Below are 14,820 nucleotides of genomic sequence, written 5' to 3' on the forward strand. Positions count from 1 at the left end.
TTTTTTAAAAACTTGATTCTTATTTGAGACTCAGAAATCAAAAGAATATTAAAAAAAATATAAAGATATTATAAAAATAATAAGACAACAAACATCTCTATACCTACCATCCAGATAAAATAGTAGACTATTAGTATTACCCCTTCCAATTCTGGTATTCTTAGGGTTAACCATTATCCTCAATTTGTGCTTTATTGATTATTTTACCATCAGTGTCTATGCCCCTAGCAAAACATTTGCTAATATGTGCACAATTTTAATCAAGTTCTAGAAAACGTTTTGTTAAAATTTTTATCAGACAGGACATCTGGGTGGCTCAGTTGGTTGAGTGACTGACTTTTGATTTTGGCTTGGGTCGTGATCCCAGGGTGGTGGGATTGAGCCTCTCGTTAGGCTCTGCACTGATCGTGGAGGCTGCTTGGGATTCTCTCTCTCCCTCTGCCCCATTCTCCGCTCGTGCTCTAAAATTAAAAAAAAATTTTTTTAATGTTTATTTATTTTGAGAGAGAGAGAGAAAGCGAGCTGGTGAGAGGCAGAGAGAGAGAATCCCCAGCAGGCTCTGCACTCTGTCAGCACAGAGCCTGGCATGGGGGTAGATCTTATGAACTGTGAGATCACGACCTGAACAAAAATCAGGTTGGATGCTTAACTGACTGAGCCACCCAGGCACCCCTAAACGTTTTATTTTTAAATAATCTCTACGCCCAACTTGGGGCTGAACTTGCAACCCTGAGATCAAGAGTCACATGCCCTACCGACTGAGCCAGCCAGGTGCCCCAACTATTTTTATTCTTGATGATGGGTCCTAGTTTCCTTCTTCTGTGAATGTCTTTTAATTGCGTTTTTAAACATTTAGTGTTTATTTTTGAGACACACACACACACACACACACACAGTGTGGGTGGGGGAGGGGCAGAGAGAGAGGGAGACACAGAATCCGAAGCAGGCTCCAGGCTCTGAGCTGTCAGCACAGAGCCCGACACGGGGTTTGAACCCACGGACTGCAAGATCGTGACCTGAGCCGAAGTCAGATGCTCAACCGACTGAGCCACCCAGGCATCCCAATGATGAAAATATTTTGACGTCCTGGGCCACCTGCAAGGGGACTCTTGCAAACTAACAGGCAGACACAGAGATCAGCCACACATATTTATTGACAGAATTTAGGAATCTCCTGGGGTCAGACTGAGGGCAGCTTCATCTGCGTTTTCATGGCTTCAGGCTTCGAAGAACTTGACCACAGCTTTTCTCTTGGCTGGTACTTGGGCTTCACACAGCACAGTTTATTGTTTGTGCAGTAAACATAGATCCTTTCTTTCCTGGAGCATTTCTGGCGGCATCTGCCGTGAAGATTCCAGCATTTTTGGGTGCTGCCTGACACAAAAAAGAAAGAAGAATTGGGAGACAGCGTTAGTCCTGAGAAGCGCTATTAAAGCAGACGTGATAGAAGGTCCTCAGTTTCCCTTGCCTTTGACTTTGGCCTCCTTTTTTCTTTTTCTTTCCTTTTTTAAAAATGGTGCGGGGGCGCCTGGGTGGCTTGGTCGGTTAAGCGTCCGACTTCGGCTCAGGTCATGATCTCCCGGTCCGTGAGTTCGAGCCCCACGTCGGGCTCTGTGCTGACAGCTCAGAGCCTGGAGCCTGTTTCAGATTCTGTGTCTCCCTCTCTCTCTGCTCCTCCCCTGTTCATGCTCTGTCTCTCTCTGTCTCAAAAATGAATAAACGTTAAAAAAAAAAATTTTAAAAAAACGGTGCGAAAATACAAAGAACATATAAAACTTGCCAGTTTAAGCATTTTATTTATTTTTATTTTTTTAAAGTTTGTTTATTTCTTTACATAATCTCCACACCCAACATGGGCTCGAACCCACGACCTTGAGATCAAGAGTCCTTGATCTGGCTCCTCTGACTGAGCCAGTCAGGTGCACCCTCCCCACATCCCCAGCATTTTAAAGTGTACAGTTCCAGGGGCATTAAGTACATTCGCAATGTCATGCAAACATGACCACCATCTAGTTCCAGAACTTTCTAATCATCTCAAAGAGAAACTCTGCACCCCTCTCCTCAGTCCCAGGCAACCAACAATTTGCCCTCCTCTCTATAGATTTGCCTACGGTGGATATTTTATGCCAATGGAATCATATACAATGTGGCCTTTTGTGTCTGGCTTCTTTCACTCAGCATCATGTTTTCAGGATTCATCCATATTGGCTGTTTTTTTGTTTTTGTTTTTATTTTTGGCTAACATTCCATCCCTCTCTTCATAATTCCATTCTTATTTTGTTTTGTTTTTGCCAAGTCCTATCATTAAGAAGGCAGTTATACTTAGGTTTTTTTCTTTGATGTAGTCGAGTACACATCACATAAAATGTACCCTCTTAACCATTTTTAAGTGTACAAGCTGTTACAGTCACCCCGTGTGCAGTCATCCCCACCATCCACCCCCGTAACTTTCCATCTTGTGAGACTGCAACTCTTACACTCATTAAACAGTAACTCCCATTCTCTCCTCCCCCCGGTGCCCCTGGCAGCAACCCATCCATATTGTTTTCGGTGCCTTTCCTGGCCCAGAATCTTGACCAACCAACAAACTGCAAGGCTTACGAACACAGCTCTCGAAGTGTTCTGACAGTTTGGGGGGTAGGATGGCACCGGCAGCCTCAACTTAGAGGCACAAAAATCCGGAACAACTTTGCTATTCCAACCACAAGTTTTTGTTTCTTTGTTTGTTTTTAAGTTTTTATTTATATATTTTGAGAGAGAGAGAGAGAGAGCAAGCAGGGGAGGGGCAGAGAGAAAGGGAGACAAGGAATCCTAAGCAGGCTCCACACATCAGCACAGAGCCCCACGCAGGGCTCGAATTCACGAGATCACGATCTGAGCAGAAAGCAAGAGTCGGATGCTTAACCCAGTGAGCCACCCAGGTGCTCCTTTAATTATCTTTTAAAATTTCTTTTGAACCTTGAACAAACTGCCACCACAAGAACTGGGTTCTGAAAAAGTCTATTGAGAGAAATCTGTCGTGTTATGGAGACCCGAAGATGGGTAACTGGTGTTTCTAGACTATCTGAAATGGAGCTTGGGGGAAAATGGGACCCATCACAGGAAAGAAAACTTATAAACTATTCTAAGACAACATGTGGAGAAGTTTTAACTGATTATGAGGGTAGCTTTAGTGTATGTCCTACCTGCCAGCTTCATAACCCTGGAAAAACAGGAAAAGTGGGTCATGAAAAGGACCCACTGTCTCAGGGACTCTTTATACAGCCCCCTAGATCTCAAGGATTTGAATATGGACTCACTATTCTCCGCCTTTTCTGTGAAGGACTAGATGTTTTTCTTGCCAGGAGGCAACAACATTTCCTGTGACTAAAAACACTTGTAGTTTGTCTTTTCCTATTTGAGAAACCCTATTTGCCTGTCTAATGACCAGAGTGCTCTTTTTACTGGGACTTTAATTAAGGAATGGTAATTTTGCCAAAAATCATGCTGCCCTTATCATTTCTCAACCCTCATAAGAAATAGAAAGGACTCAACATAAATTAAAATGAAAACCTGCTAAACTGACAGAAGACTTCATAAGGTCTTGAAGAGCCTAAGAGACTCATAATTTGTTCGTGGGTCTAAGGTTTATTGTTTCTTCCCCCAGAGAATTGTAAAGGGCCACAATGTGTTGCCCAGCTCTTTTCCCTTTCCTTGCTGCACAGCTGGATTAAGTTGGAACAATTTATTGCCTTTTTAAATGTTTATTTATTTTTGAGAAAGAGAGAGAGGGAGAGAGACAGAGAGACAGACAGAGCATGAGCAGGGGAGGGGCAGAGAGAGAGAGAGGGAGACACAGAATCCGAAGCAGGCTCCAGGCTCTGAGCTGTTAACACAGAGCCCGACGTGGGGCTCGAACCCACGAATCGTGAGATCATGACCTGAGCTGAAGTCGGACGCTTAACTGACTGAACCACCCAAGCGCCCCCGATTTATTGCCTTTTTATCAGGAGTCAAACTCTCGCTCTTGACCTCAGTGGTTGGGGATGAGTACACTTGTCTGTAACACATCCGTTCTCATGTGGTGATGAAGAGAGACCTGGACCACTTGGAACCAAGCTAACTTGGCTCACCGGCACTGGGGGTAGGTTTCATGCTATGGCAATTTCTAGAGCAACAGTCTACTGGAGAAGTTCAGTGGAGTGCCTGAGTCTTCCACGTGCTCATTCGTGAAGTCACCTGAGCCGCTGACAATGTCACTAAAAATAATTCCATAGTCACTTGATGATCCTAGGAATTCCAGAAAACTGTTGTCCGCCATCAGCTGGCATTAGACATCATCCTTCCATGTGAGGAAGCCACATGCACATTTCCCAGAAACTTTTCTAGTGTGTGTGTGTGTGTGTGTGTGTGTGTGTGTAAATGCATCCACGGAGGCAACCAACCAAAGCTGAACAATATAGTGTGATCTCTGGGACCCATGAATTTGCTTCTGGTGGCTTTTCCTGGGTATTACCAATAAGACTCTGGTCCTGGGTGCACTCTTCTGTTAGTGATGCGTTTTCTCCTGATAGGAACACCACTAAGTGTGCCCTATCATGTCTAAGCAAGACCCCTTTGAATAGGCGCTATTAATATGAACTCATGAGGTATTTTATATGTATTCAGTGTGTTGATTTTCCCACTTGGCTCTGTCTCCTGAAAAGATGTGAAATGAAGGACCAATTTAATAGCATTGAATACCTCTAGCAACTAGATCATGGTTCTGAAATACCATTTTCCTACTAAAAAAAAAAAAAAAGTCCGAGCTTCTCAAAAAAATGGAGAATTCAAGATCTGGGGCAAGAGTTGTACAAGATGAGCCTAGAATATCTTGTCACGCCAGATAACCAGTTATGAGCCAGTGAAACTGCTTTTTGTCACCTAACAAAAGGACAAAGTCTCAAATCACATCCGTCTGAAACTTTGTATTTGAAATCATATCGGCAAGACTGGAACATTCCATACTTTTCCGAGGAGCCAGTCTTTCAACACAGAAAAGTAGCCTTGATTTCAGAGCCAAGGGCAGAGTGTCAGAGAAGGGGTTTCAGGATATGAAATTCCACATCTCTCTTAATTTTGTATTTCCCATGGAAATGGGACCCTGAATCCATTTCTCAGCCTCGGCCTGATGTAAACTGCTTTGCACAAGAAGTCTATCAAACACTCCTTCACAGAGAAAGACAAATACCATATGATTTCGCTCATATGTGGAATTTAAGAAACAAAATAGATGAATATAGGGAAGGGGAAAAAAAAAGAGGGAGGCAAACCATAAGAGATTCTTAACTATAGAGAACAAACTGAGGGGAGATGGGGGGTGGGCTAAATGGGTGATGGGCATTAAGGAGGGCACTTGTCGGGATGAGCACTGGGTGTTATACGTAAGTGACGAATCACTAAATTCTACTCGTGAAACCAACATTACCCTGTATGCTAACCAACGAGAGTTCGAATAAAAACTTGAAACAAAACAAAAACACAACTTCATTGACATTTTACCTCAACTCTGTCTTTCTCCTTAATCTTTAGAAACCCTAAACCTTTAGAAACCCAGAAAAACCGCCAAGCATTTATTCTTTCTTATATAAGCTGTACCACTGAGTAACCAAATAGTAGAGGATGAGTATCTTTATTATTTCAGCATAATAAATTTCCAGCTAACTAGTGACAGTCACATAATAGAATGCCACCATGTTGCAATGCCCAAAAAATTAACGTAACTGGGCTTTGAGCATCAACTCAAAGTTACGAGCATCAACTACCGTTTGCCCATTAACCGTAAATGTCATTAAAAGAGAGACAACCAAGATATCATGTGCCTCCTGATGAAAGAACCTTATTAGCATCAAAAGTTTGCCAAAAATGATAGAACCTGAGCCTGGTCAAACCTCTGGACCCACGTACCAATTTTCAGGAAATACAGAGGTCATAGGAATACACTGAACTTCACCTTGAGTATGCCATCAGCAAAATCTGTGCCGTGGGAAACCGTAGGTCAAATGACCCAACAGATAAGTTATAAAGACAAGAAAGGGATCTCAAGAAACATTGGATTTTCAAAGTGGGCGTGTCAAAAATAGGGTCTTTAGGGATGCATCCTTAGCAAGGGAAGTATACAGAAATGGCAAAGAATTGTTTTAACTATTTTTTATTTATCTGTGTTTTTGAGAGACAGCGTGCATGTGCGGGGGCGGCGAGGGGGGATAAGGTAGAGAGAGAGGGAAGGAGAGAGAGAATCCCAAGCAGGTTCCGTGCGGTCAGCACAGAGCCTGACGCGGGGCTCGATCTCACAAACTTGAGGTCGTGACCTGAGTCTAAATCAAGAGTCGGTTGCTTCACTGACTGAGTCACCGGGCACCTCTGGTCGTTACAACTCCTGGCGAGGGTGAGGGGAAAGACGGCCTCATACACTCTATTTTGGCCTCTCTGGAGGCTACTTAGCAAAAAACTCAACAACATCTTAAAACTGTGCAGTTTTTACCCAGCCATCTCCTTTCTAGATGTCTGTCCTAGGGAAATACTCACAGGTACAGACTGAGAAGCCGATTCGCTCGAGATGCCACTCTAAACAAGTGAGAGATAGGTGCCTGCCCTCAGAAGACTTCCGGTTTAGCCACCAGATGTTTGATTGCCCAGGGTTGTAATGACAGTTATAAAGGAGGTGCTCTGGCTGCCGTGACGAGACATAACGTGGGTATCACATAGGAAGTGTAGGCGACATGTCCCCCCCGCCCCCGCCCAAACCTAATTTCTGCTGGGTTCTTGGGCTTTATAGGTATGTCCTGAATTTCCACTGAATTTCCAAACTCCTGAATTTCTTTATATATATGTCCTGAACCTAACTTTACTATTTTGAACACGTTAAAGTGGTATATATTTCATTGCCCTCTAATCATGAGACCCCCCCTTGGTTGCCAAAAGGCAGAATCGGGCAGCTTCTGGGCTTTCGGGGAACGGGATGCAACAGAGATAGAATGACAGTCCTTGTTTCGCTGACATGAGATGAGTTGTTTTAGCTCATGGCAAGACAATGATCTCTAAAACCCAAATGTGTCAGAAAGGGTCAGGGCGTTCCAATTTCAAAGAGCTCCTTTAGATATTAGGTGACCTGGTGGAGTCAGATAAAACCACCTGACCATAAGCCATGAGAGGTAAAGGCTGAGGGTCCAGCTAAAGAAACTTCCACCCAGTCTCTATTACCAGTAGGAAGTAGAGGGAAGTGCTCTCCCCAGGGGAAACTGGGTGCTTAAATCGACTTCGTGGGTCTCCCTTTGCTCTGCTGTGGCATAAAATAGATCCAGAAGACCCTCAAGTTTCCTTGTGTCTGTCTGGTGGAGATGAGAAAACGAGGCTGAGAGCCTGAGGGACCTGCCAAGAGTAGCCCCTGATGCAGAAGGTGGTGTGTGCGAGGGGCGGTCTAAACCTGGGGACCAGATCGAAGACAGCTGAGGTGAAGGGCTCAGTCGGCGGGGCTCTCCACAGGACCGAGAGCTTCCGTCAGCCATGGGATCCAGTACACTGCAAGTGCCAGAACATTCCCTGGCCACTCAATGAGGGACCTTGTCCCCGAAGTCAATGAAGGCCTAGCATAGGGTGGCCTTGGTTCTTCATGCTCCTGCCCCAGGGCCTTTGCACTTGATATTCCCTTCAGCTTGAATGTTGTCCCCCACAAATCCACATAGCTCACACCTTGTCCTCCCTCAGATCGCAGTGAGGCATTTCGTGGGCACCCCTTTGAGATGGCAAACCTCCCTCCCCCTGGTACTCACTATCCCCTCCCAGCCCATGCTGCTCATATACTTAGCAGCTGCCCTTACGTCTATTTCACTTATGTCTGTAAACCTTTTCTGCCTCCCTCAATGGAATGTAAGCTCAAGAGGACCAGAAATTTTGCTCACCTTGTTTTGTTCTGATTTGCTCACTGATCCCCCCCACCCCGCCCCTCTCCCCCAAACTATCACAGTGCCCAGGACATGAAATCCATTCAACCATGTTTACTGAATAAACCGATCAATTCCTTCATGACCTATCGCACCACCTTCTCCTAAACCCAGATGCTGTCCGAGGAAGGGGAGGGGGGAGGGCGGGAGAGAAGAAGGAAGAAATGCTGGCAGACCGAGTAGCTGCTCCAAAGAGACTGCACTGACTTGGAAAGCCGCTTTCACCCTGAAAAGACGAGAACGAGTTGTAAGTGCTGACGTTCGGCGCAGCCCCTGATGATGGGTCCTGCGCTTCGTGACTGTTTTGCCGGCGCGATGGGGGTTCCCGGGAAAACTCAGATGGGTTGTGGAAAATAAAGAAGCTGCACTGTGTCGCCTGCCGACGTTTCGGCGTGTTCCACGCGTGCCATTGTTGTAGCAGTTTGAGAGAGGAGGAGGTTGAAATGCCGAGCAACCCATCCGCTTGCCGGAGGTCAGGGGTTAGAAAGCGGTGGGGCATTCTCCCCCCCCCCCCCGGGGCCTCCCCCCCCCCCCCCGCCCCCCCGTTCTGAGGCTTTCCTCTCTGCCCTGTGCCGCGTGGTGTGACAGACATTTGCCACCGGCAGATACAAGGGGCTGAGGTCAGCTTGGCTGAGGAAATTCACATATTCTGGCCCTGCAGAAAGGTTAGGAGAAAGCCTGGGTGTGGGTAGAAGCTTCCGCAGGCTGGGCGGGAGGGGCCCCATAGCCAGGCTGGGGGTGGTCGAATGGGCACGTCTGACCATGGCCCCCCTCCCGTTAGCCTCCCCATGGCTCCCTCACCTGGCAGTCAAGGCCGGACCTGGACCTTGAATGCTTCCTCCGCTTTCCCCCTGGCCGGGCCCCTAACCCACTCAACCGTGTGCCAGTTCCCTGAAGGCGCCACGCTCTCTCCCATGGCTGGACCTTCCACATAAGCTGATTTCTGCCTGAGACGCCCTTTCTGCATCCCTCTCCTCGCCTTTCCCTTCTAATCTCTGCATACGTTTCAGGACACAGGGTACCCCTTCAGGAGGACTCTCCTGGCCCTCAGACTGGGCTGGCCCCTCCCATGTGCACCTCAGACCCTTAGAGCCCCTCTGTCTCGGCTCATGTCACTTCGGGTTGTCAATTCTCTTGTCTCTTGTCTCCCCTAGGGCCATGTCATTTATCTCTGTGGCCCTAGCGTCCGTCACAGGGGCAGCAACAGTGTGTGTGCGTTTTCCTCTCCGGTTAAGTGGTTGTGATCTTTACAAAGCCTAGATCATTCTGGGGACTGTTTTGTAAAAGGTTGCCTTCTCCTCCTTCTCTTGCCCATCCTTTCCTTTTTTTTTTTTTCCCCTATATATGAAATTTATTGTCAAATTGGTTTCCATACAACACCCACTGCTCATCCCGAAAGGTGCCCTCCTCAATACCCATCACCCACCCTCCATCTCCATCACTCTCCATGAACCCTCAGTTTGTTCTCAGTTTTCAAGAGTCTCTTATGCTTTGGCTCTCTCCCTCTCTAACCTCTTTTTTTTGTTTGTTTTCCTTCCCCTCCCCCACGGGTTTCCGTTAAGTTTCTCAGGATCCACATAAGAGTGAAAACATATGGTGTCTTTCTCTGTATTCTTGCCCCTCCCCAAGAGGCCCAGGTTACCTGGAGTGAGCTGGGACAGGAGCAGCAGGGCGGCCAGAGTCAGCGAGAGGAGCTTCATGGCTGGAAGTGGCCCAAGGTGAGGCTGCGGGTCCGATGCGACAGCAAAGCTAATGGGGCAGGGCTCCGGCCTCTCTGGCGGTCGGTCCCTCTGTTCAACCGGAAGGATGTCACCCGCACGTGCCCTCAGCCACCCACGGGTTCGGCCCCCGCGCTGCCCGAGCCCAGGGTGTGCAGCCATATACTACGGGCTGGCAAGGTCAGCGGGGCGGGGGCGGGGAGGGGGGCAGGCAATCAGGTCCAAGGTCCTTCCAAGGGGCTCTAAACACCCCACCCCCCCCGCACCGAGGGCCAGCCAGGGGGCGCCACGCACGTGGAGCCCAGAGGGGCCGGGAAGGCCTCACAGAGAAGGTGGTGGCACCTGCAGAGGGGTGCACCCGTGTCCCGGGCGGAGAAGTCCGCCCAGGGCTTACCCTGGTGTGGAAAATGAGAAACGCGACCCAGCTGGAAGAAACCCGGACGACCGTGGGGAGAGACGAAGCCCCAGCACCAGCCTGGCGATGCTCTCAGCTAACCCAGCGCTAACCCTGCAGTGGACCTCACCCCCAGGGCCACGTCGTCTGCACCCGGGGCTGAGCCCCTCCTCCAGAGGCCCAAGGACCAGCTGTTGGGGTCCCCACTCTGAACTCCCGGATCTGGAAAGCCCATCGTCTCCCTTCAGTTCCTGTAGTCACTCTTGTCTGTTTGCAGGGTCCTCCTGTTCTTTCAGCCTTCCAGCAACGTGTGACCAGTTCCCTCCCTTGAAAATCCCGCGTGGTTTCCATTTCCTAACTGGAGGCTACTTGATGTAGACCTCAAGGGTGTAAGAGCGTAGATAGGGTTTACGAGACAAAAATGACCCGAGAACCATTGACAAAGGGGCCACATAGGAGGTTGAAGACTGAAAATAGGCAAAAGAGTGAGGTCAGTAAGTGTAAACGACTCCTTCTAGAACCTTGATGAGGAAGAGGAGACAGTGGGGAGGAAGGGTCTCAGTGCCTAAAGCCTGGAAATCCACCACGGGGGTGTTCATTTCTGTTAAGGAGGGTTATCTATCTATCTATCTATCTGCATTATCTATGTATCTATGTATCTATCTATATTTTTGAGAGAGAGAGAGGGAGGGAGGGGGGCAGAGAGAGAGAAACTTAAGCAAGCCTCATGGTCAGCGCTGAGCCCTACCTGGGGCTGGATCTCACCACCCTGGGATCATGACCTGAGTGGAAATCAAGTCTGACACTCAACCGACTGGGCCACCCAAGCGCCCCCAAGGAGGCTCATCTTTTTATTTTATTTATTTATTTATTTATTTATTTATTTTTAAATTTTTTTTTTTTAACGTTTATTTATTTTTGAGACAGAGAGAGACACAGCATGAACGGGGGAGGGGCAGAGAGAGAGGGAGACACAGAATCGGAAGCAGGCGCCAGGCTCCGAGCCATCAGCCCAGAGCCCGACGCGGGGCTCGAACTCGCGGACCGCGAGATCGTGACCTGAGCTGAAGTCGGACGCTTAACCGACTGAGCCACCCAGGCGCCCCGGAGGCTCATCTTTTTAAACATGTGTCAGTTGAGGTTCAATCTGGGAAGCAGAGCTACGATCAGTATTATGGGACGAGGACGTTATTGTAAGGATTGGACTCTATTCAATTGCAGAAAGACCTAGGAAAGTAAAGATCTGTTCAGGACATTGGTGGGGTCGCTAAGGGAGCTGGTGTAGAAGTCGTGAAAAATCATGGACAAAAATACGAATAGACCATTCACAAAAAAGATTTAGAAGGCTCTTGAGCGTGTGAAAAGATACTCAATTTCACTCATAGTTGGAATTTAAAGAAAATCTGTTGTTTTTTGTTGAAATATGTTCAAATCCTAACCCCAAGTACCTGTGAGTGTGACTTATCTGGACTTATCTGGACTTACGGGGTCTTTGCAGATGTAATCCAGTTAATAAAGTGAAGTTTTCCTGGATCAGACTGGGCCTTCGAAGAAGAGGGAAAGGAGGGAAAGTTGGGCAGAGACACTCAGGGAGAAACCGTGTGACAAAGGAAGCAGGGATTGGAGGGGACACTGCTGCAGGCCGAGGGACACCAGCAGCCAGAAGTTAGGAGAGAAGCGTAGGACAGACTTCTCCTCTGAGCCCCCAAGGAGGAAGCGACCCTGCCAACACTTTGGTTTTGAAATTCTAGTCTCCAGAACTGTGAGAGAAGAAAATTTCTGTTACTTTAAGTCCCCCGGGTTGTGGTTCTTTGTTATCACAATCCTGGGAAACGGATACATCATCCTACCCAGGCACCAATGTATCTTTAGGTGTTTGCCACAGTGAACAACGAACATTGCGGTCTCTGCCCAAATGGAAACATCGGTGCCCTTGTTCCTCCTCCTTTCCTAAAGAAAAAAAATCTGCTACAGGCCACGTAGGCGAGCAAACTCTTAACGTATTCACTTGCTTTCTTTTGGACATCGAATTCACCTCTGGAGAAAGAGAAAAGAAGAAAAATGTATTGCACGTCCCATAGCCCACCTGCCCCCGTCTCCAACTCCGGCCAAAGAAATTATTGAAAAGAAGACATTTCTGCTGCATCTTTATTTTTTAAATTTTATTTCTTAAATGTTTATTTATTTTTGGGAGAGAGAGAGAGAGTGTGTGTGTGAGCAAGGAAGGGGCAGAGAGAGAGGGAGACACAGCATCTGAAGCAGGCTCCAGGCTCTGAGCTGTCAGCACAGAGCCTGATGCGGGGCTCGAACTCACGGACCGCGAGATCATGACCTGAGCCGAAGTCAGCCACTCAACCGACTGAGCCACCCAGGCGCCCTCTGCTGTGTCTTTAAAATCTTGAATAAATATTGAAGTCACATACACTAGATGTTAATGTTGAGTAATGCCAGAAGTGGGACCCCGGTGCCCTCTGGACAACACAGAAACCTCTAAAGCTGAATGTCATCGTGGTCTGGCCGCCATCAAGAGTCTATGAAGCCAACTGTGAGAAGAGATTGTGGGCTGGTGTTCGTAGCGGTAATGAAGGGCAATTTATAGCTTTCCCAGAAAGATACCCAGGCTGGGGTGCCTTCCTTAAAACGTTTACCTGGGTCTCCACAACCTTGTTGGGGGTGCTGATGTTGTCAAAGGCAGTATCTGCCAGGGGCCACATGGGCACTGTGGCCTGGGAGCCCATGTGGCACCTTGAGATGACAAGGAAACCAAGAGAGTCATGGGCAGGCAGCCTGGTCTTTACCGCCAACCCGGGAGTTCCAGAACTCCTCAAAACAAGACCCCTCTTCCCTCTCAGGATTCCATCGACCACCCGTACCGCTTGTTCCAGGCAAAAGGGAAAAGACAGGACCAGATATCTGTTGCGAAGCTAGGTAGATGGTTCCCTTGGACAACCCTGGCAGCTTCAGGCTGAAGAGACTTGCTTTCAGAACGCCTGGGCGCTGCTGAGGCTGTTGCCGAGCCGGGCTAGAAGGCTGGGGTCGGAGGGTGTCTTCTGTCTGGACCAGAAGGGACTTGCATGGGCGTTCCCTCCAGGGCTGTGAGGAGTTGAGGCTGGTCAGTTGCTGTTCGCTCCATTCTCAACTGTGACATTGCCCCAGGACCTCCCAGTTCCCCAAGGACAGATGAGAAATTCCTTCTCAATAGTGGTGGGCATCCAGTGCTGGCTTATTTGTGGGGCCCCTTTGTGGGTCCTTTGGAGGCACGCTGAGAGATGCATATACCAGACTGTTCCCAAAAGTGAGTGATGAACTCTCTGGCTGACTTCGCATGACCTCTCCCAGCTCCTGCTTCTGGGGACTTTTTTTTTTTTGCCTTGGCAGGAAATCCTCTTTGGTCAAGGGTGTCCCATCAGGAGGGTTTGAGTGTGACTTGGTCACCGACTTGTTCCATCTCCCTAACAAAGCACTTCGTATGAACAATGGTAACTAAACTCAGGGACTATGTGTTGGAATTCGCTTTCCTCAGGAAATGTCACGAACTCCTCTTTTGGCCCGTCTGGTACCAGATGGCTGCATCGCAGTTTACTTACCCAGGCCTCTCTCTGTGTGGACACCGTGGTTGTTTCTGATTGTCTGCATTGTAGACACCACTGTGATAAACATTACTGTAATTCTAATCCCATTATTACTTGTGACAGTCAAGGTTAATTCAGGAAAACAAACTATGCCAGATATTTCCACGAAGGGGATGGATAGAAAGAATTGGTTAAACAGGTATTTGCGAATTGACAAAGGGAAAGGGGATGTTGTAGCGACGCAAATATAGCAATTGCTGGATGCAGCTTCGGCCCCAAAGGCTGAGGGAATAAAAGAAGGAGGTTGGATGGGGCGCTTGGGTGGCTCAGTTGGTTAAGCGTCTGACTCTGGATTTGGGCTCAGGTCCCGATCTCACGGGTCATGGGTTCGAGCCCCACGTCGGGCTCTGCGCTGGCAGTGTGGAGCCTGCTCTTCATTCTCTCTCTTCCCACCTTTCTCTGCCCCTCCACGCTCACGTATGTTCTCTCTCAAAATAAATAAGTAAACAAACTTTATTTAAAAAGAAGGAGGTTGGGAGTATTAGCTCGGAAAACCCCACAGGGTTGGGACCTAGACATTGAGGGAAAGGAATTTCCTAGTTTCCAGAGCTCAGAGGAGATGTTTCGCAGATCAGGGACTCTGACCTATGAGTAAGGGCACTAGCCGGTGCCGTGCCTCTAAGAGAACCTAGAGAGGCCTGTGTTAGGAGTGCACGTCACAAAATATGGAAAACTCAATAATGAGAAAGCAAACAACTTGATTAAAAAATAGGCCAAAGCTCTTAACGGACACCTGACCAGAGGAGAAGGACAGATGGCAAAGAATCGTACGAAAAGAAAATGTTCTGCATCATACGTCACTGAGGAAACACAAGTTAAAACAACGGCGGGATGCCACTGCACGCCTAGTAGAATGCCCCACATCTGGACCACTGATATCACCAAGTGCTGGCCAGGCCATGGAGCAACAGAAATTCTTACACGTTGCTGGCGGGAATGCAAAATGGTACAGCCACTTTGGAAGACCCTTGGGCGGTTTCCTACAAAACTAAGTACACTCTTTCCGTAAGACCCAGCAAACACACTCTTTGGTATTGACCCAGAGGAGCTGAAAATTTACGTCCACACAAACACCCGCTCATGATATTCAAGGTAGCTTTATTCACAATTGCCAC

General features: G+C 47.9%; 1 protein-coding gene across 1 annotated transcript; it reads right to left on the bottom strand.

The window, feature by feature from the left end:
* Positions 1 to 1,136: 1,136 nt before the first annotated feature.
* On the bottom strand, positions 1,137 to 9,817 carry DEFB123 (defensin beta 123). Its single transcript, XM_049650978.1, has 2 exons — positions 9,604 to 9,817; positions 1,137 to 1,374 (listed from the first exon to the last, which is right to left on the bottom strand). Exons 1-2 carry the CDS (start codon positions 9,659 to 9,661, stop codon positions 1,181 to 1,183), a joined length of 252 nt encoding a protein of 83 aa, XP_049506935.1. The 5' UTR covers positions 9,662 to 9,817; the 3' UTR covers positions 1,137 to 1,180.
* Positions 9,818 to 14,820: the final 5,003 nt, after the last annotated feature.

The sequence above is a fragment of the Panthera uncia genome (genome assembly GCF_023721935.1).
Source record: "Panthera uncia isolate 11264 chromosome A3 unlocalized genomic scaffold, Puncia_PCG_1.0 HiC_scaffold_11, whole genome shotgun sequence".
Lineage (NCBI taxonomy): Eukaryota > Metazoa > Chordata > Mammalia > Carnivora > Felidae > Panthera > Panthera uncia.

What these genes read in the sequence shown, in the direction of transcription:
- DEFB123 (XM_049650978.1), bottom strand. Translation starts at nt 9,661, where the DNA reads ATGAAGCTCCTCTCGCTGACTCTGGCCGCCCTGCTGCTCCTGTCCCAG. An exon ending in CCTGTCCCAGCTCACTCCAG is followed by an intron (nt 1,375 to 9,603) that starts GTAACCTGGGCC and finishes TTTTTGTGTCAG; the next exon opens with GCAGCACCCAAAAATGCTGG.